The 22302-nt window shown below is 27.6% G+C and overlaps 1 protein-coding gene across 3 annotated transcripts in view; it reads right to left on the bottom strand.

The window, feature by feature from the left end:
* Positions 1-22302, bottom strand: part of LOC101236770 (protein MMS22-like) — a 52401-nt gene that overhangs the window by 25209 nt on the left and 4890 nt on the right. For 2 of the 3 annotated variants that reach the window (XM_065793051.1, XM_065793052.1), the window contains exons 4-12: positions 18580-18632; positions 14978-15044; positions 14514-14695; positions 11716-11810; positions 11406-11519; positions 10998-11070; positions 10767-10888; positions 9808-9876; positions 7105-7215 (exon numbers count right to left, since the gene is read on the bottom strand). In XM_065793051.1, the coding sequence (XP_065649123.1) occupies positions 7105-7215; positions 9808-9876; positions 10767-10888; positions 10998-11070; positions 11406-11519; positions 11716-11810; positions 14514-14695; positions 14978-15044; positions 18580-18632 (886 nt within the window). The remainder of the gene's footprint in view (positions 1-7104; positions 7216-9807; positions 9877-10766; positions 10889-10997; positions 11071-11405; positions 11520-11715; positions 11811-14513; positions 14696-14977; positions 15045-18579; positions 18633-22302) is intronic. The other variant, XM_065793053.1, reaches the window with a different exon arrangement.

Here is a 22302-nt window from a genome sequence, read left to right as displayed (position 1 = left end):
ATAACGATCATAGGTCATTAACTTGTTTTAATAGGTTTATTTAGTTTTAGTTAAAAAGGAAATTTAGTTAAATTGATCAAGATCAAATTTGGTGTTAGGCTCAGCATGTAGCTTTAAATAATTACTCTGGTGTAGAATGTGTTCAAAAATTTTATTTGTTTAAAAATAAATAGAGATACTGTCAACACATTAACAATGATTTGTCACTAATCACATTGAGAAGCAACCCAATTTCTTCAGAAACAAAAGTGCCAATATCTAGGGTTTTATCAAAATTACTGGGAGTTTTGAAAATGTAATTGGTAAAAATTATTAGTCAATTCAAAAAAAAAAAAGCAACAAAGAAGGAACAATAATTTGAACTTAATTTATAAACATGCTTGTTATTAAAAGAATGTTACGAATGAAGTTTAAAAGAGTTGATTTATAGAAGTTTACTTAAAAATAGCTTTTTTCCTTTTTCATAGTTGTTGTCAAAAAGTATTCTGGATGAAGATTTTTATTTTTTTTAATTCTGCATTAAAAAAGACATTGGAATATGATTCTAATGCAGATTTCCTTTTTGTAGACTCAGAATACAGGTTGCTACCAGTCATGATTACACCAATTAATCAGCCAACTACACCAGAGAAAGTATATTTTATTAAAACTCACCTTCAAGTAATTAGTGATGTGGATCAAATCCCTGGGTCATCTAAAAAACCATTGGAGGTCACAAGAGAGGTGGAGCACTTCAGTGCTCCCTAACATAAGCTCACCGTTACAATATACTGCAAAATATGTTTTACTTGCATTTTAATGAAAAACCTTTGCACTTGCTGAGGATTAAAAGTTCCATATAACATTAACTTTCAAGACAATGATGAATATGATGTACACGATGTTCAGGAAGAACTAACACAAGCCAACCAAATTCCACTTGGCATTGTACAAAGAACACAATTTAAAACTATTTGTTTGCAAATAGGCAATTGCAATAATATTATTGCAATCGAATAATATATTGTTGAATGTTATATGGGTGAATGTTACAAGGATTTTTGATGTAAGACAGGTTTGATGCAAAGATGAAAAAAAGGCATGATGCAAACTCCAAATGCATCCAACGCTCCAAAAGCAAAAACTCTAAAAAGTATGTTCATTCCTATGTCAAATTAAAAAATTTAAGGCAAAAAAAGAGGCAATGAATAGGAAAAATACAATAAAAAGATTGCTCCCCCCCTCCCCCTCTTCACACACACACCTACGCCAAATATCAGTGCAATTAATTAATAAAATAGCATGAATATGTGATGACAGTCATCACTCCACTTTTTGAAAAAAAACTCAAAATAAGAAAAAAGTGAACTCACATAATTTGAATGTTTCCCCTCTATAAAAAATTATAAAATTTCTTTAAGAATATGGGTTAAGAATGTTATGGGTTAAGAATCTTAGTTTAATAATCTTGGGGTTAAGAATTTTAGGTTAAGAATCTTGGGTTAACTCATAACATTCTTAACCCATATTCTTAAAAAAATTTTATATTTTTTTATAGAGGGGAAACATTCAAATTATGTAAGTCCACTTTTCTCTTATTTTGAGCTTTTTTTCAAAAAGTGGAGTGATGACTGTCATCAAACATGCTGAGTGCAGAGTTTGCACAAAGCCTGAAAGTGTCATATCTGAATTCCATGAAATGTTGCAGTTATATACAATTTTTAAGTCATTTATATTTTAAATAAACACTATATTATATATATGTGATATTTATGATTGAAGAAAATAAATGTTTTTATGGCAAATTTAATTGTAAATTAAAAAATTGTCAAAATTTTTCTGGCCTTTTTAGATTAACCTCTTTGTAGATTAATCAATTCCCCTCTCTTCCTGTTTTTTACTTAAAATTAGCTTTCTTTTTTTTTATATTATTTTTTACTAAATAAATATTCAATAAAAAATATTTATTTAGTTTTTATAGCAGTTTTTATAAAAAACTGCTATAAAATTTATGTAGTTTCTACTTTCATGGCAAAGAAAATGATTTTGTAGGGATAAGTGTTGAGAGTGATAAAAATAATAAATCACTTTCACTAACCAATGTTAGTGAAAGTGATTATACCTCATTGAATGAAGATATAAGAGTATTTCTAAAGCTTAAGATTAATTTCAAAGCTGTATGTTATTATAAAATGACACCATCTTCCCAATGGAACAAATTCCACTGGTTTTGAGACTGATTGAAGAAGATAAAATACTTCAATTTATCAAAAAACCACCTAAGTTAAGATAAGAGTGTAAAATGTTGACATTTGAAAACTTGTTAAAGAAGCTTCAGCATCTGTGGTTGGACACAATCACAGGGCTGGAGTTATTTGAAACAAAATTAGGTACAGGAAACTAATTAAAAATTTCACATCAAAAAGTGATTTTATTTTTATTTAAAATGTTTTATATTTTTTTGTGTTTTATATATAAATAACCACTGCATTACAGTTGTAAAGATTTTATATCTTGATATTTGAACATAGCTATAATATATTGAAAGTGTTTGTTGTCATATTTTTGTAATATATGTCAATATTTCAACGAAAAAACAATAAAAAAACTTATATTTGGTAATAACTTCATAAATAGAGTTTTTAGAAAAAAAAGTTATTTGAATAAACAATGTTCTAAATTTAACTCTGCATCATTTGGTACCTATTTGATACTTCTAGCGTATTTTATTATGCATTTATGATTATTTTAGCATTTTTAACCCATAAAAATGTCAAAAATTTTACATTTTGAGACTTGAACCTAAGTGGGTCAGATAAAAATGTGTTTTATAAATCAAAAACCAGGTATTAGAGAAGGACATTTCTGAATTGTTAAATTTTTTCATTTTTCAGCCCACCTTAATGTACAAAAGTGTTATACATATTGTCTGTCAAGGCTGTAATCATACCCATGACCAAAACTTGTATTTTGAGATATAAAAGTAGGTGGCTGAAAAGTTTGAAACAATGCTGCTTAAAGGGATTCTTTAGTGGTATAAATATATTCTTCTGTTTGAAAAAATAAGTTTGTACTACCTAAAAACAGCATGTTTTTCTTACTACACTCTGGTTTTTATTAATAAAAAATATTTACCAATATAACTAAAAACCAATGCTGATTTGATCATATTTTTTGAGCAAATGAAGCTCATAGAAACTCAATTATTAATAAATAATTTGTAAGTTAGTACAAGCCAATTTTCCAACTAGAGTTTGTTCTTACTTTTTTTAAATAGTGAAATTACTTTTTCATACTAGTTTAAATAGTGACATTATTTTTTCTTACTTTTTTAAATAGCGAGATTTAATAATGTTGTTGTTACTAACAATAGTTTAAACAGTTTCATGGTTAAAAAATATTAATCAGCATTAACTTCATATGAAGTATATTCTTCTTGATTAGCATATTTTTTTCCCATTCAACTCCATACATCTAAATATTAATAGCGCAATGAATATTATTAGTGCACATAGTTACGCCTATTGTTCGTATTGTTAATTATAGTTCTGTATTCTGTAAAATACACTAATTCTTAGTTTTTAAGTAGTTTCTAGACTTCTTTATGCGTTGATATATGTTTTATGCGGTTTCTCGAGTAAGGTCAACAAGCAAATTAGAGCTAATATGTTCTTATTTTCAAGAAGAATTGATGTTGTTCATTGTTTAAAATAAAAATTTAAATAATTGTTTGTTGTTGGTTGTTTTTATTTTTCTAATTTTTAAAGCCTGTTTTCATTTTTTAGAAGAAGTTAGAACTAAAATGACTGGTAAAATAGTTTTTTGAGTACAATATTTCTTTTTTAGTAAACTGTTTCAGTTTTGTTGTTAGTCTTTTTAGAGCATTTTAACCAAGTTTTGTTTTATTTTCTAGAGCAGTTAGGAGGAGCTGATGGCTTTTTTAGTAAGTTCAATTCATTTTCTTATTTATATATTAAGATTATTTTTTGTAGAAAGAATAATGAGAATAAAATTTTATTTATGTATTTAATATGAAAAGTTAAATAAAGTAAGACTGTTGTTTGTGGTTATGTAAGTTTATATACATAAGTTTGCGTTTATTTCAATCTATTTTATATTTCTCTATATCTATATGTAATATTTTATATTCTTAGGAAAAATAATAAGGAATAGAAATTATTTTGTCATATATGCAATTTATTTTATCTCAATTTGATTTTTTGTCTTTAGCACTGTTTATTATATGATTTTGCTATAAATAATTTGGAATCATGATGTACCAGCATAAATTATTTTCTAAAAGCTGACATGAAATAATAATATTTAACAACTACTACTCTGGTAAATCACAACAGTTTTTCTCTATAAGGTACATTGACTTTCATTTTTTGTATGTAATGTTTTTCTTATTTATTTACTTATTCACTAGATATTTTATTTTAGATTTATCAGATTATGTATTTATGTTGTACATAATACATAATCTGATGAATCTAAAGCTAAGTTAATTTTTTTTTCAAACATCTCCTAGCTGATATATATATTTTTTTAAAGTCATAAGAATATTGTATTGTATATGTAATCTTAGGCCAAATCAAGATGTTCCGCCGACATATTGTCAACTATACATCTATGAAGCACTTTCAGCAGTAAATTTTAGAATGCGACAATGTGGTTATGATCTTTGCTTAAATGGTTAAATGTTTCGATTGCAAAATTTTATTAGTGAAGAGAACCTAATTTCTCCTGCATTTAAAAACATAACTGAAGTGGAAGATGAAGAAATTTGCCGAACAGCTACAGAAGGTTGCTCAGTCTCGGTTATAAGACTGACTTTACTTGAAGGGCCAGATAGACGTTGCTATAATCTCATGATGTTGCAGTTGTATTTGTTGGCAAAGATGGTGCTCCAACTGCTTCTAGGGAAGTTATTATTTACCAAGAGGTCATCCTCTTAAAAATATATCAAGTATGTCTACCAACTTAGATCCTATGGTTTATTCTCTATTTTTTCCAAGAGGTGATGCTGGTTGGCATTATCAATTGGTTCACCACCCTGAATGTGCTACATTGGTTAGAAATCATGCTACATTTCTCAGTATTACAATTATAGACTTTTAATTAGACAATTAACCTAAACAGAGAAGCAAGCAGTATGATGCCTTACACAAACATGTAAACGACCTTGGAAATGATCATAATATTAGACCAGGCTGTTTTGTAGTTTCGCCATCAACAATGTAACAAGTCCTATAGCTTTATTTAACTTTTTTAAATAAGTTTTAATTAAGAAAATGTTTGTTCCAGGTTTTTTGCTTTTCTGTTTATGTTATTGCTTTTCTGTTTATATACTTAAAAAAAGACATGGATTTCAATTAATCTTATATTAAAATATAGTCTTTAATTAGAAAAGATCACAATTTGTAAGATTCTTTTACATTTATTTATTATCCAATTGTAACAATAGTAATACTACTGGTAGTATGTTTAAAGAATACAGTGAAGTTGAAAAGTTGAAAGTTGTCCAAATGAAAGAGATAAAGCTAGGCAAGGTGAAATTAGTTATTGCTGAAATGTAAAATATGCTACTCGGCAAGCAGAAAACTTACTTGCCAGAGTTCAGTGTCAAGCAGTGTTAATGTTTGTTTATTTGATTTTAAACACTTTGGAACAATACTAAAAATGGATTTTACTAATTATAATAACAGTTGATAACAGTTTTAAATTAAAATGATTTTAAATTTTTTTATAAATTCAAACATAATTATGTTCTTCTTTTTTTTAGTTGCCTTTGTCATCACTTGATTAGTTTGCTTACTGTTGAAACACAGTTTTAATTTTGTAAATTTAATGATATGAAATTTACTCTATTAGTCATTAGTCAAACGTTAGAGAGAAGCTGGAACTTCAAATAATAAAGGTAAAAATAGTTTTGTTTACTGGCAACTTAATAAAACCAGTTAATATTATTTACTGCGTGTCTTTTACTTTTTTTAGTATGCTGCTTTGGAAACACTTTCTCTCCCTCTCTCTCTTAGATGAGAGTTAAATGAGAATTAGTACAGGGAGCATCAATAAAACATGTAATTACTGAGCTCTTACATATTTCTTAATACCATAATTGACCACGTATATAAAATATTTTACGAGTTGTTTGCTATTTTATGATATAAATATTTAAATTGTTTAACCATAATTGTTAAATATTGAAACAAATAAAATCTTTTTAGTTCAAGTATTTTAGTTGATAAAACATCTTATTAATTTGTGGTGTTATTTAATCGTGTTTTTACGTTAAGTTGTCTAGCCTTTTCATAATCTTTTCTTTTTTAATTATTTTGGAGAAACATAGTAATGTCTGTAACGTGTGCTTACAAATATCTTATGCTATGCACTATTGTTTCTGTGTTTAGTGTTGATAGAGCTGGGCTGTTATAGCTATTTTTTTAATTCTTTATATTTTTTGTTATATTATTACCTGTTATATTCTACTAACAATAAAATGCAAATGATACTTTTGTAATAACAAATTGTAATTATTTTTTATTTCTTTTTTTAGGTGTTGGCAGGCTTTACATGGCTTTCTTTTTATGGTACCTGCTGTGTGTAACAGATTTTAAAAAGAGCTTAACGATGTTAATGTATTATTTTTTTGTCGTTATATATAAGCAATGATTTAATTACTAATAACCCACGGTTACGGGTTGCTTACTGCTAGTCTTGTTTCATTGGCAAACGATTTATTTCTTTTTCAAATAGCAAATACACCAAATATATACAAATATATTTTATTTGTTTTCATTTTGTGTATTTTGTTCGAAACAGAACAAAAAATGCACTTGGGTTTTGAAAAGCTATATCCAATATAACAGGATTTCAACTTTACCTAAAAACTACCACGAGCATCACAAATATAATTTATAGGTTATATTTTCACTTCAAAGTAAACAAATTGCCATTTGTTGGAGAAAAAAAAAGCAGTTTAATTATTTTTTAACCATTTAATATAAATAACCCTTTAAAAATTAAATAAAACAATTATGAATACAAAAAGTAAAGGTCAAGAATTTTGTTTTAAAAATGCTTTAAAACTTTCATAAAATACATTTCAATAAAACATCTCACCATCATTTTATTAACATGATCCCACAATGTTTTAAAAACATCAAAGTGAAAACTCCAATGTTCATTAAGTTGATAGCAGACACGCAGTAAAAACACAAGACACTTTTCGTCCTAGAAAAAAGAAAACTGTAAGAAACGTTTTCATTCATAATTTTAAGTTGTTTAAAATATTAAAACAAAATATATTAAAATAATTAAACTATTTCAATAACATTAGTAATAATAATAACAAAAATATTAATAACAAAACTTATAATCAAAATAATAATAATAACATAATAACAATAAAAAATATAATGCTTAAGTTTTAATAAAAACTATAGTAAATGAAAATAACACAAGAATTTACCTAGGAAACGAATACTTTTAAGCCAAGAAAAAATATTATGTTTGAGAAAGAAAAAAAAAGAGATTAGAAAAGTGAATGAGTGTGATAATATTAAGAAAAGCTATTGTATAATATCAAGATTAGCTATTGGAGTTTTTAATATAACTTCAGTATATACACCAATAACATAAAAAACAAGGGGAAGAAAAAAAGAACTCTACATTTTTAAAATTTTTTGAAAAATGTTGGGAAAAATGAGAGGCCAATTGTATGTAAAGAACGGGCATGTTGGTGCAGCCACAGATGGTTTTGAGGGAGTATATAGTGGAATAGAGGTTTAGCCTAAGAAATAAAAAAAGTGAAATGCTATAAAAATGTTCAGATGCATAATATGATGCTTTGTGGAAAATATATTGAAAAACATAAAAAAAAGGTATTCAGGAAGCATCTGATGAAGTATGTAAAAAAATATAATTCCTCAGAGACATAAAGAACCATGGTAGTGTAATACAGAAAAAAAAAAGATAATTTTTCAAAATTTGGAAAAAGTCTGATAATGAAGAAAACAGTGTTACATAGTTAAGCAAAAAACAAGGCAAGCTGTATACAACATGGTGGATGGCTCATAAAAAGTTTAATTGGAATACTAGATTACCTGTAGTAAATGAGGTTAGTAAACTAGCTGTAGCTCTATGAGAAATCAGCTATTTAGAAGGCTTAATTAGATAAGGTTGCAATGCTCTGGTTTATTGGCTGAGAAGTTAAAAGCCTAAAGGGATGTAGTTTTTAATGAAGATAAAATCCCAAATAATTGGAAGAAAAGTTGGATGGTAAAGATTTATAAAGGAGGTAACCAAAGGAGTCCCACTACTATGTAGTTCATATCAAGAAACAAAATAGCTTGAGACCGGTGGTGAAAATATTAAAAAGAATTATTGCCAACATAATTTGAAGCAGTGTGTGTAACACACAGTTTGGTTTTAGATGAGGACAGGAACAACAGATGAAATATTTATTGTACGGCAAGTTAAAGAAAGTTGTGAACAGACTTTAGTCCTCAGCCTTTTTTTTATTATAGTAGTTCTCCTAAATAAAGTGTTGGTTTACCATAAAAGCTATGCAGATAATTTATGCTTGATTGCAAAGATCATCTTTTTAACACTTAAGAGTTAAGTGCTAAAAAGATGAAATAAAAGCTCAGTGGCTCAGGATGAAATAAAGGAATAAGGAGTATAAAAGAAAGCATTAATATACAAAATAACATTGATAAATTGATACTGTCAATTTAGGGTGAATATATTTTTATGTATTTTTATGAATTTTATTTATTTGACTAGAAATTTTCATTTATTTAACTAGAAATTTAACACAGAAAAACAGTGTTTTTCTGTGTTAGATTCGGCATCTAACAAATTTGAGCTAAAACTTAAAGAAAGTTTATAGAATGGTTAAAACCTGAATAAACAGGTTAACCATGTACAAATGACACTTTCTGTTTAGTTGCTTATTTTTTTATACATATTGCGTACCTTTTCAACCTATTCTTTTGTTATTTCCTATTTCTTTTGTATGACATGATAAACTTTTTAATTGATTTTATTGTATTTTTGTAATTATATTTTTATTAGTTTGTACAAGAATAATTACATTTTGTATCGTTTTTTTTTTAACAGCTTTATAGGTATTTTAACAAATTTTAAATGAAGATGACTAGTATTAGTTGAAACATGTATTGTTTTTTATTAATGAAATAGTTTTAAAAATTAGAAAGTTTGTCTTGTTTATGAAAATATAAACATAGTAAAAAGATTGTTTAATTCAATTACATTTAAATAAATGTTAAATTCTTAAAATTGCTTCCAAACATTTACAAAGCAATACTTATGCTTTTTGTTAAAATCTAAATAAATATCTAATTTAAATTTTTCAAGCAGGAAATATTTGTTACAGCTTAAGAAGACTCTTGTGAAATAATCAACTTAAAAAGAAAAGTATCCCAAAACTATGTATGCTACTGTATATACAAAATGAAAGATATGGAAAATATTCTTATTATAAATTTACAAAAATGCCTTTTTAGATGTTACCTCGACCACATCTATTTTAAACATTTAAATTTAAAATCAAAGTTTAAATAGTAAAATCAAGATAAAAATCAACCACTAAACAATCTTAAAAATTTAATGCTTTCAATTTAAAGTTTAAAAGATTATTTCCTTAAAAGAAAAATTTTTTAAAAGAAATAAAAAAAAAGAAAATCTAACAGCAATAAATCAAAAAAATTAATCAAGTAATAACAAAAATAAGACATCAAGATAATTTGAAATAAATCATTTTTGAAGTAAATAGCTAGTGTTTTTACTTTTATTTCTTACTGTATTATCTCTTTGAAGAACTTCTTGAACTAACTCTTGCACTGCTTGCCAATTACCAGGAACAATAGTCTAAAATAAAACCAAATAAAATATTTCTAAAAACCAGATTGTTGTTTCTGCAAAAAAATATATATATATATATTTGAACTCAATATTTTCTATAAATAAAACAAAATTTTACTTAGTAGACATACAAAATTTCTTTATAAAGTATGCACCAAATAAGCTTGTAATGCAGAACCTCCAAAAAATTTAATCAAAATCAAGTGAAAATATTACTAGAAAACCTATCCACAAAATGTGAGGACAACTTGGTGCAAACTATAATGTTCATACTGATAGTTACAAACACAAAATAATTATAAAATACTTTTAATAATAATTAAGTAAACTAAAACTAATGCGGAAAAAAAAGTCATTATAACAAAACTGAAAACAAAACAAAAATAAAGCATGCAAGGCTAAAAAAAAAATCAATTCAAAAAATAATTATTTAAAACCAAAATTTATATATTAGTTAGTTTGGTTTTAAAAATCTTGAAGTTTAAGTTTTCTAAAAAACTTGTTCAAAAGTTTTGATCTTATATATTGCTTGAAAGGTTTGCTTTTATGTGTTTTATGTGTTGTTCAAGTGTTGCTTTTATGTGTTGCTCAAAAGTGTTGCTTTAATGTGCTGCTCTTAAGTGAGGTTAACATAAATAAACATGCAAAGATAAGCAAGGAAGTTTGCTCATCATTTAACATACCTTAACACAATTTAACATAATTTGATTCTATGAGTTTGATTTTATATTTTTACTAATTATGTAATACAAAATTTTGATTTTTCAAAAAAATTTTATTCAATATCAAATATGCTTGACATAATATAACTGTTTAGTCAACTAACACTTGATAAAAAAAACATTAGAACATATAAGAAAACATAAAAGCATCAAAAAATCAAAAAAACTAAGAACCTTTTTACAGACATCGTTAGATAATTGAAAGCCAGATTCACTAGTACGATATATTGGAGCAACTTTACAAATAAGCCACAATTTGAATTCACTACTTGTGTTCCAAATAAAATTAGGTTTTCCTTTTTTTATTAAAAAAAAGTTTGAATAATTAAATGAAAAAACTGATTAAATTTATGATCAAATATTTCATTATTAAAAAAAGAATAATTACAATATCTATATACTAACGCATTCTGTTTTCATTTTTCTCACTTTCTGAACCTAACTTGTTTATAGTATAAGATAATATTGACCAAAATGACTGAAACAAAAACAATAAATTTAAACTTTATTATTACTAATATTTAAAAGTTAATATTTTGTTTTTATAGATTATATGTAGTAAAGTTAATATTTTGTTTTTATAGATTATATGTAGTAAAGTTAATATTTTGTTTTTATAGATTATATGTAGTAAAGTTAATATTTTGTTTTTATAGATTATATGTAGTAAAGTTAATATTTTGTTTTTATAGATTATATGTAGTATTGTAAAAACTTTTGTAATTATAGTCAGTTAAAAAACAAAAATTATTCATTTTTCACTAGAAAACAATCATTTATTTATTATTGAAGATTATTTAAAAACAAAAATACCTGAGTTTTTAGTTTTTTGGAAGTTGTATCTAAAATATGTATTAACAAAAGCCACATTTCATTGGTGCATGAACAATAAAACAAACCCTTGTTCCATACATTTGTCACAGGATCCTGTAAAATGAGTTATTTCAACTTAATATTTTTTAAACATTTATTTTTATGAATAAACCATACATCTTGCAAAAATTAATTAAAAAAATACACGAATAACATAAGTAACATAAATTACCAAAAGTCAATATAAGCAACATAAATTATTATAAGTCAACATAGGCAACATAAATTATTTTAAGTCAACATAAGCAACCTTTTGATAAACATAGTTAGCAAGATAAACCAAGTCCCAAACAAGGTACTGTGTAACACAGTCAAATAATTCCATTAAATCTTGAGATCCAGTATCTAAAAATATTTCAAAATATTGTAATGACAGAAATGTAGTATCAATATATAATACTATGTATAATACTATATCAAATCTAGCTTATTACAAAAAAAAAGCAACATGTGTCTTTTTGTTAAAAAGATAAAAACCGTAGTCTAAAAAAATTGAGAGTATCCATCATGTAGATGACTTTATAATTTCTAAAATTTTTTAACTTATTAAAAGACAGGGTGCAAAAGACAGACAAATGTTAACAAGGAACACAATTATTTATAAAAAACTGCTTTTGTTTTAAAAAAACAAACTGTTGAAAAAAAGTCACTACATTTTGAGTTTAATGGAAATCTGGCAAATATTTTTAACTGGGATTTTTGCATACGGGATTTGTTATTATATACCCAAAGAACCTAAAAGCACACAGGTAAAAAACTGGGTGCACTTTTAATATATAATTTGAGCCATCAAAGTCAATCTTTGTGGAAGGTAAAAAATTAAGAAAATCTATTTACGCATGCACTTTTTTATTAGAAATGTCATTAAAAAGCAAAAAGGAAATTTAAAGTGTATATATCTACTTCTAATATATTCTTCAATTATCACAAAGTACAGAGCTAGTTCAAGTAAGTACATTATTTTTTTTCAAAATTAATAACTCAAAGTGATACACCAAAATGTCTTCAAATCCCTACAAATACCTTTCAAAAGTGTTATTGTATATGTCTGCTTTAAATTGAATAAGTATTAGGACACGCAAATGTGTGCTTTTTACAGCAGAACAATTTAAAGACACTATCAAACATTTCCAATACTTTAAAAAATTGTGTTGTTTAAATAGTAACTATCTTGAGACTTTGAAAACAACATTTCATCTTTCATCAGAAACAAGATTCCATCCTCCATTAGAAGGATGAAATAAACTTCCATTAACATCTAAAAAGAGAAACTGAAACTAAAAACCACATGAAGCCAATCTATGCCTTACCTGAGGGACACAAATAGTTGAAAAGACTTCAAATCACTCCAGCTTCTGTTGCTTAAGTGATATCTCAATTAAACTCTTCTACAGCTTATGGTCCAGACAACATTTCTGTAAAAGTCTTACAAAAGTGTTCTCCAGAAATTCCTTCAATTTTCTCTAAACTTTTTAATAAGTGCTTGACTGAATCTTGTTTTTTTGCCTGCTCAAAAATAGCATTTGTGGTTTGTGATTCAACTATCGTCCAACCAGTCTTCTCTCTATTGTTAGCAAAGTCTTTGAGTCTTTGATCAATAAATTTCCAACATCCTATCTTGAGTCAAATAACTTACTGTAAGACTATCCATACCGTTTTTGATGGATGATTTTAGATGGAGGTGGCAAAACAATTGCTCTTGACATATCTAAAGCTTCAAATGGTGTAACTGAAAATTTTTTTTGAGATTATTAAATCTTTTCTCTTTCTAACTGCTTTATTAAAGTCATCTTCAATGGCCAACACAACACAACACAAATGGATTATCATAAAACATAGAAACAAAGTCGGCAATTTTCTGCAGACCTTAAACACTTTTAAGTCAGTGGTTAGATAGGCATTGCCAAATACCGACCTTAATTCGAAGAGTTGAAGACCATAATGACTTCTTGAAGCACTTTAATGATCAGATAAAAAAATATATATATGGGCAGGGGCTATTCTAGAAAAATAGTTTGGCTGGTGTTACTCGCCCGTGCCAGCGCCTACTGTAAGGAAATTTGGTGAAAATATTGCTGTATATAAGCATTTTTTTGAAAAAAAAAACAAACAAAAAAAAGCATTTTTTTTTTGCTTTCATTTTTTATTTTATTTCTTCGATATTTTGTATCATCTATTGTGATCAGGTATAATAAATAAAAATCATTACATAAAAAAAAAAATTGCTATAATAAAAACAAGCCATCAAAAAGATAACATCATAAAATATAATACAAAAACTTTTTAAATCCTGACATCAACTAACTTTAAGAAAAACCGGCCCCAGGTTTTACTTAAAATTAGATTATTTTTTTTAATCACATTTAATTAAAACACAAATTTAAAAAACAATACTCCAATGAATAGTTTTTAATGCCACATATCAGTGCAAGCATTACATAAAAAGCATTTAAATGCAAGCATTACACAAATACATAACTAATTATGTATTGTCAAAAAATAACTAGGATTGTCTTTGCTACTATACTTTGTTTTGATACACATTTGGTTACAGGTAGGGACCCAACTATATCTAAAGGCCTACTTAAGGATACTTTATCTAACCAATCAGTTTAAAATTAATTAAGTCTGTAAACACTCCTTAACTTTTTAAAGATTCAAATGAATCAAAAGAAGATTTTTTTTATTCTGCCTAATTAAAATTAAAAAAACTGGTAGCCAGGGGTGCCAAGCCTGGTAAATATGAGGTTGTTTCCTTACCAATTTTTATAAAAATAACAATAATATTAGTATGAAAAGCTTCATCTTCACTAAAACTTCCTCAACCTATAAACATATCTTTAATCTGATAATTTTGTAACACAATTTCATTGTGTTACACAAGACCAAAAATTAAAAGTTTTAATTAAGAAATATTTTTATCTTATTTTTACTTTTGATTATTGATTAAATAATTTTTATTATTTAACAAGGATAAAAGCAAGGCACTAGTTGATCATTAATCAATAAGTACAAAATAACTTTTCAAAAAACAAATATTAAACAAACCTTTTGTAAACAATGACGTTACTAATAAAAGAGAGTATGCACCCATCTCTAAACATAAATGAAAATAACTTTGCTGAAGCGCATTTGTACACATAAGTATGTCTGGGCTCAACTGATAAAGTCTTCTTCGTACATTCCCAAGTCTAATCACTTCTTCTGTAGCATTAATATTCAGCATAGATCTTTAATTAAAAAAATTTAGTTTTAAAATATTAAAATTGAGTTTTTAATTAAATTAAATACTTTATAAATAATAAAAAGATTAAAAATAAAATTATTTTATATACAAAAAACATAACTTGAAAAATATCTATTTTAAAACTTTACAATTATTTAAAAAATTAGACGGTTTATTAGATTATTAAAACAATAAACAAAGTAAAATAATATTAACAAATTAAAATACAATTAACCAAAAAGCATCAACAAAAAGCATAAAAACTGTTGATTAAAAAAATACATACAGCTGTGTTAAATGCAAAATATAATTCAGGAATTTATTGACCTCTTCTCGACATACTTTTGCATTTCCTAGTGTAAACAAAAAGATTACTGTTTGAAGAAATCAACATTTTCATAGATATTACTAGATAAACTAGAAAATATTAAAAGGTTGAAATTTCTAAAATTTCTTTTAAGCACAAAGCAAAAAGAAAACAAAATTTTATGTAAAAATTATATATAAACATAGATTATCCAGACCATATTTTAAAAATCTGTAAATTGTCTGGGTAAAATGTCTGGAAAAAATCTGAAATGTATTTTCCTCTTAATTTTGCTATTAGCTAAATTGTTTCTAATTTTTTCCAAACTTTTCTTAGTTTTGTATGAGTGATGAGTGAAAAAGCTTTAAAAAGTACTATATTACAAAAATATACACCTAAACTTGAATGTGTGCAAAACGTTTTGGATATCCAGAAAAACTAAAAGTTGAGAAAAATATCCAGAATTCTGGAAATATCCGGAAAAAGATAATCCCTGTATACACTACAGTAAATAGCATAATATTGTTCATTTGTTGCTTTTAAAAATGAACTCCTCTCTAAAATTAACTATTTAATTTGTAATAAAGAGGAAGATTCCATAATGCACAAAAGTTTAATGTTTGACATGCACCATTAATTTTTTGTTGTTTTGGCAACAATAGTTACCTAAATAATATGATTAAAACCAATTATATATTAAGGTATTAAAAAAATAAGGTATTAATAATAATAATAATAATATATATATATATATATATATATATATATATATATATATATATATATATATATATATATATATATATATATATATATATATATATATATATATATATATATATATATATATATATATATATACATGCAGGCCCTAATTCCCAGGGTAGATATATATTTTTCCTTTGTTAAACCTATTTCAGAATTCATTTGATTCAATTTGATTTATTAAACTGAACAATTTTACAAACAATAATCATTAAAATTGTTTTAACTTACAGCCATATGTTGCTATTTTTACCCACATATCAGTACATATGAATAACAACACAATATGCCGGACATAATTTAAACTTATTCAAAATTTTTAATATTTTTAAAAAAATATATAAAAGAAAGAAAAACTTTAGCTAAAAGTAAAACCATATTAAAATCTATTACTTTAATGATTTTATTTCTAAGTATCAAAGTACATTAAATTATTATTTTATGTTTAATTGTTAGTAATATGTTTCAAGTGTGAATAAATATTAGATTATTTTTTGTAGAGTAGCCATATCAGTGGTTGCCCAATTGCATGAGAAAATTGAATCTCTTAAAAGGTGATAAAAATTATCATTTTGATTCAAAAAAGCAACTGAAATCTGAAAAAGAAAATGATTTTTCTTTTTCAGATTTCAGATTTTTTTCTAGAACAGAAAAAAAATTTTGCATTAAATTTTTAAAATTTTATTATATTTTTTTACAATTTTTTTATTTAAAGGCAAATTTAGAAAAGAATTAAAAAAAAAATTGTGAAAAAAACACTTCATTGTATTTACAAAAAAAAAGGTAGAAATTCTTTCTATTACATTTTAAACCCTTGTCAAAAATTTACATTGACATCATATATCGAAACTCTTATAAATGAAATATTTTTGAAAGGAATAATATGGCTAGCACAAATCCTGATAATGCCAACTAGGGATTGCAACCCTGCAATCCTGTGGGATCCCGCATTAATTTAGCGCATACAAGATCCCACAAAAACTACTGCAGAATTGGCGGGATTTGCGGGATTTTGAAATTATTGCTTTTAAACAAAAAAGACAAAAAAGATATCAAATTAAAAGTGTTTAATGTATTAATAACAACAAATATGCTTTTAAAAACTACTTTTTAAAAAGACTTTAAAAATTAGTTACATCAAGATTTTAAAACAAAAGTACCAACTAAGCATGTCGCAAATTAAAACTATATGGAATTATTTTAAAAAAAGTGATAAAGAAGAAAAGTGCTTGTTATGTTTGGCTATTTTAAAAATTAGTCAAAGATCAACTAAAGGGTTATTAATCCATTTAAAAACTAAACATGGGACCGATCAAACGTTTTACAACAAAACGGAGCTTCAAATTCAAAACAGCATAAATCAGTTGAACTAGAGCCTAAAATATACATCGACTGTAAAAGCCGATGTAATGCAAAAATTCATATCACTAAAAAAGCAAAATCAAAAGTTTTCAATAACATTTGATGAATGGACATCACAAAATAGTCAGAGATACTTGAACTTAAATGTACATATGGAGGCGAAACACTTTAATCTTGGATTGACTTGAATCCATAGATCATGTAATGCAGAATATTGCGTCAAGTTAGTTGCAGGAAGGCTAAATAACTTCAATATTGACCTCCAAAAAGACATTATTGCCATGACCACTGATGGAGCAAGTGTGATGGTGAAAGTTAGTAAAATGATGTCTTGCTATCAACAACTATGTTATGCTCATGGAATACAACTTGCAGTTATTGATATCTTATACAAGAAAAACAACGGAGAAGTCCAAGAATCGTTTACTACATATGAAAATTGTGAAGAAGATGAATATGGTAACACTAATGATGATGAAGTTATAAATAAAGAATATGGTTTGACAATAATTTTGGACCGACCATCTGCTGAAATGGGTAACAATAACAAAGTTCTCATGAAAAAAGTGAGAAAGGTTGTAAAAATATTTATAAACTCTCCTATCAAAAATGATACATATTTACAGAAGTATATCCTACAAGAACACAGGAAAAAGCTTGAGTTGATTCTTGATCATAAAACTAAGTGGAACAGTATGTTCGATATGTTAGAAAGATTTCATAGACTAATAGCGTGTATTGAAAAAGCCTTAATTGATGTTGGGTCAGAAACTTGTTTCACCCAAGCAGAATGGTCCCAAACCAATGACTTAATTATTTGCCTGGCACCACTAAAACTTGGTCTCGAACTATTATGCAGGAGAGAATCAAGCCTTGTCACTGCAGAAACAACTTTTCAATTTATGTTAGATAAATTACAAAAGCAATCATCACTTTTGAGCATAGATTTAGCCGCCGCACTTTGTGAGATGTTTACACAACGCTGTAATAAGAATTTAAATGGACTACTAGTTTACTTACAAAATCCTAAAAAATATGAACAAGAAATTAAAAAATATGAAAATACTTTTTCAATGCCTAAAAGAACCGTTGTGCGTCAAGAAATAAAAAAAATGTTGATAAGAGTTTATATAATTGAAAGAAATGAAGACAAAGAAAATGAACTCGAAGAAAAAGAAGCTGTAGATTTTTCAGCTGCTGGTTATATATGCAGTCATATATATATGAGGAGTAGATTAAGTGATGATACTTTAAGTAGGGTCTGTAAGAGCGCATTTCTTACAATGATTTTCTCATATTTGATATTTTAAAAAATAAATAAAGCTAATAGACGTTCTATATAAAGCTAAAAGATGTTCTACGTATTTTGGCTTATCTTTTTGTTCATTAAATAATATATATTTTAAAGCAAAATTTATTTTATCAAGAAAAAATAACGTAAGCAATATAAATACCTACAACAGATTCAGATTTGTCACTTGTCATTTCTAACTTATTTAAATGAAACCTAAAGATAAAGACAAATAATTTATTTTATATATTTTTATAAAAAACTATATATAAATATACATATATATATATATATATATATATATATATATATATATATATATATATATATATATATATATATATATATATATATATATATATATATATATATATATATATATATATTTAAACATCTTTGCTTCCAACAAGGCTGCAAGCAGCCACTAATTAAAGTTGGAAGTTACTGAGAGAGAAAAGATGAAGATTGTAGAGCAAGGTAACGATTGACAGACAACTTAAAAGATTGCAAATTATATGAAAGCAAGATGAAGGAAGCAAATTCCAAAGAGCTGATGTTCGAGGAAAAAAACTAGACGAATAAGCATTTTTGGAGCACTTAGGAACAGTCACAGAAAAAGGATGACACTTAATTGAATGACGAGTAACACGAGAATGAAATTTAGTAGGTAGCACAAGAGACGCTAGCTCTTTAAAGCAGTGCCCATTATAGTATTTGTAGAAAAGAGAAAGAGAAGCAACATTACGACGATGTGATAATGGTTGGAGGTTGGCTGCAAGAGCAGGTCCAACTATGCTTACAATGCGTTTTTGCACCTTATCTAAAAGAGAAAAGGCATCATTAGAAGATCCGCCCCAGATATGGCAACAGTATTCCATACAAGGCCATATTTGAGATTTATAGAGATAGATAATAGAATCTGAAGTAAGAAAGTGACGAGCTCGATAAAGAGATGCAACCTTAGCAGATGCTAATTTTGCAACTGATTTGATGTATGGTTTCCAAGAAAGATTGGAAATAAGAGTTAATCCTAGAAGATGAAGAGTAGGTGACTCATCGAGTACATCACCGTTCATAAATAATGGAAGATCTAAATTATTGCGATAACGATTGGCTGAAAAAAATTGAGTTTTATCTGAATTAAAGTTCACCAGCCACTGTGAGCCCCATGCTGTAGCAGAAGTGAGATCCTTTTCAAGCTCAAATGCCCCCTCCAAGCAATCAGAGGGTGTTGGTTTCTTATCACGACAAGAATAAATGGTAGTATCATCAGCAAACAATGCCACCTTAGATGTGAGAATATCTGGAAGATCGTTAATGTAAATTAAAAAGAGTATAGGGCCAAGGATAGAACCTTGAGGAACCCCTGAAGTTACAGAATTAGAAGAAGAGTGTTGTCCATCGAGGACAACTTTTATTCTACAATTGGAAAGAAAGGATTCAATGATCTTAAAGATGTTGCTGGATACACCATAAGAAGAAAGCTTATGGAGAAGACCAGCATGCCAAACTTTATCAAAAAGCTTTTGAAATGTCGAGAGTAATGGCCTTAACCTCTCCACCTTCATCTAATGCACGATAAAACCTGTCAGTTATTACTGTTAGCAAATCAGCTGTAGAACGAGAAGATCGAAATCCATATTGATGGTCAGAAAGTAAATTATTAGATTCAAAATGAGAAATTAAGTGTTTGTTAATTAAAGATTCAAAAACCGTGCTTATGATAGAAAGACTTATGGGACGGTAGTTAGACGAATCAGATCGCTCTCCAGAATTTTTGAAGATAGGGATAACAAATGCCGCTTTCCAGCAGGCTGGAAAGCAAGACTCTGATAAGCACTTGTTGAATAGTTTTGAGAGTAAAGACGACAGCTCCGGAGAACACTTCTGCAAGACAATAACAGGTATGTTGTCCGGGCCACAAGCTGTAGAAGAGTCTAGGCAGGAAATCACTTTAGATACAAATGCTGGAGTGATATGAATGTCAAGCAATGGATCAACCTGTTTGTTGGCAATATCAGGTAGAACGCAACTAGTGGAATCAAGAGATGATATTGATGAAAAGTTTTTAACAAACAATTCGGCTTTGTCTTTAGGTGAAGTGACAAAGTCTGAACCATACAAGAGAGGTGGAATTATAGATTTGCCCTTATTATTGATATTATTAAAGATTCTCCAGAAGTCACGAGAGCCTAATTTTTGAGATGAGATACGAGATTTCATGACCTGAGAATAGCGGGTTTTGGCGTTAGACAAAACTTTTTACAATTGTTTCTAGCAGTAATAAACAGACGTCTGTTTTCTGGAGAATTGTTTTGCTCATAAATATGAAAGTAACGGTTTCGATTGGCAATCGCAGCAGCACAGTGTGAGGAAAACCATGGAGGAGAGTAAGGCTTGACCTGGAATCGTCGAGAGGGTATAAAAAATTCCATTCCAGCCTGAATCCACGAAGTTATGTAAGAAGCACATTTGTCGACAGGAAGACAAAAGATTTCTACCCAAGGGCCATCACGAAGAAAATCACGGAAAGAATCCCAGTCAGCTTTACTGTAGTTGTAAGAGGTTCGATAATAGGGGGATTCAGGTGATGAAGAAGAATGAGATATTAGTTTTAGAGAGATCAAACTGTGATCAGAGGAACCTAAGGGTGAATGTGGAGAAACTGAGCACTGAGTAGGATCAGAAACAAAACATAAGTCGAGTAGAGAAGGTAGATGATTCGGGTTGTCAGGAAAGCGAGTTGGAAAGTTGACTATTTGAGTTAGGGATTGAGAAAGGCAAAAGTTGTGGGCTTTAATGCCTGCAGAGTCAATGACACTAGAGCCAAGCCATTCAGAGTGGTGAGCATTAAAGTCATTGAAGAACTTGACTCAAAACATAGATAGTACTAAGAACACCGTTTAATAGCCCAAACAATTGCCTCATTACTACTAATAAACCCTAAGCCGTAACAAAGGGCTCCAAATGTGGCCTCTGCAATGCACACCAAAAGTACAAACAGAGACACCACCCATGCGCAACATGGCACTGTTAATACTTTGATATTTTTCAGCTGTTGATGGAATCAGCCTGTCTGAGAGCTACCACAGAGTTCAGGAAACCTGACTAACAGCCGACCTCAGAACCATAAAACTGTGTTTTAGAGCTGTACCCTCATTAGGAGATAACACAAGCAAAACCCATGCATTGAGTCAAGAAGATCCAGCATTCAACATCCTAAACAATGTATTAAAAATACATCTGTGCCAGCCCCCTCAGCCTAAGTGAGATGAATATATATAGCCCCATCAGCCTCAGTGAGATGAATAACATAAAAACATTGATGGAACATTAATTTAGTTCAGCAATGTTTATCTTAGTGGTGATATAAGTTGCAGAATTTTACTTAATGACATTTAGAAAAGGACATTTGTTCTCAAGTGTTGTTCAAGATTATAAAAGAGGTGCAATTTTTAGAAGTGAGACAAAAGACATTAGTCCAAGAACCATATATGAAGAAAACTACCTAAGAAAGCTCAGTCAACTTTATGATAATAGAAAGAAGCGGCATGTTAGGATGAGTCTGATGAAGAAGATGTACAAGAAAAAGGTTTCTGTCCAAATCATCCATAAGAGAACAAGGAGAAACTGAAAACAATCTAGGGATTAAATTATGGATTAGGGTCAACGCAACATAATTTCAGCTATTGTTTCATGTGAAGCAGTTAAATTGATAGCAGTTAGATTGAATAACTATGTTGGTGCAACAATGAAATGAGTTAGAGATACTTTTGCAGCAAACAACTTTTTCAGCATTCTTCTTCATATCCTGTAACTTCAGAGGTTCCTCAAGGTTCTATCATTGGCCCTATACTCTTTTTAATTTACATTAACAATCTTCCAG

Source organism: Hydra vulgaris, chromosome 03 (assembly GCF_038396675.1).
Source record: "Hydra vulgaris chromosome 03, alternate assembly HydraT2T_AEP".
Taxonomy (NCBI): domain Eukaryota; kingdom Metazoa; phylum Cnidaria; class Hydrozoa; order Anthoathecata; family Hydridae; genus Hydra; species Hydra vulgaris.
The sequence above is the reverse complement of the archived record's forward strand: the minus strand, read 5'-3'. Positions and strand labels throughout refer to the sequence as shown.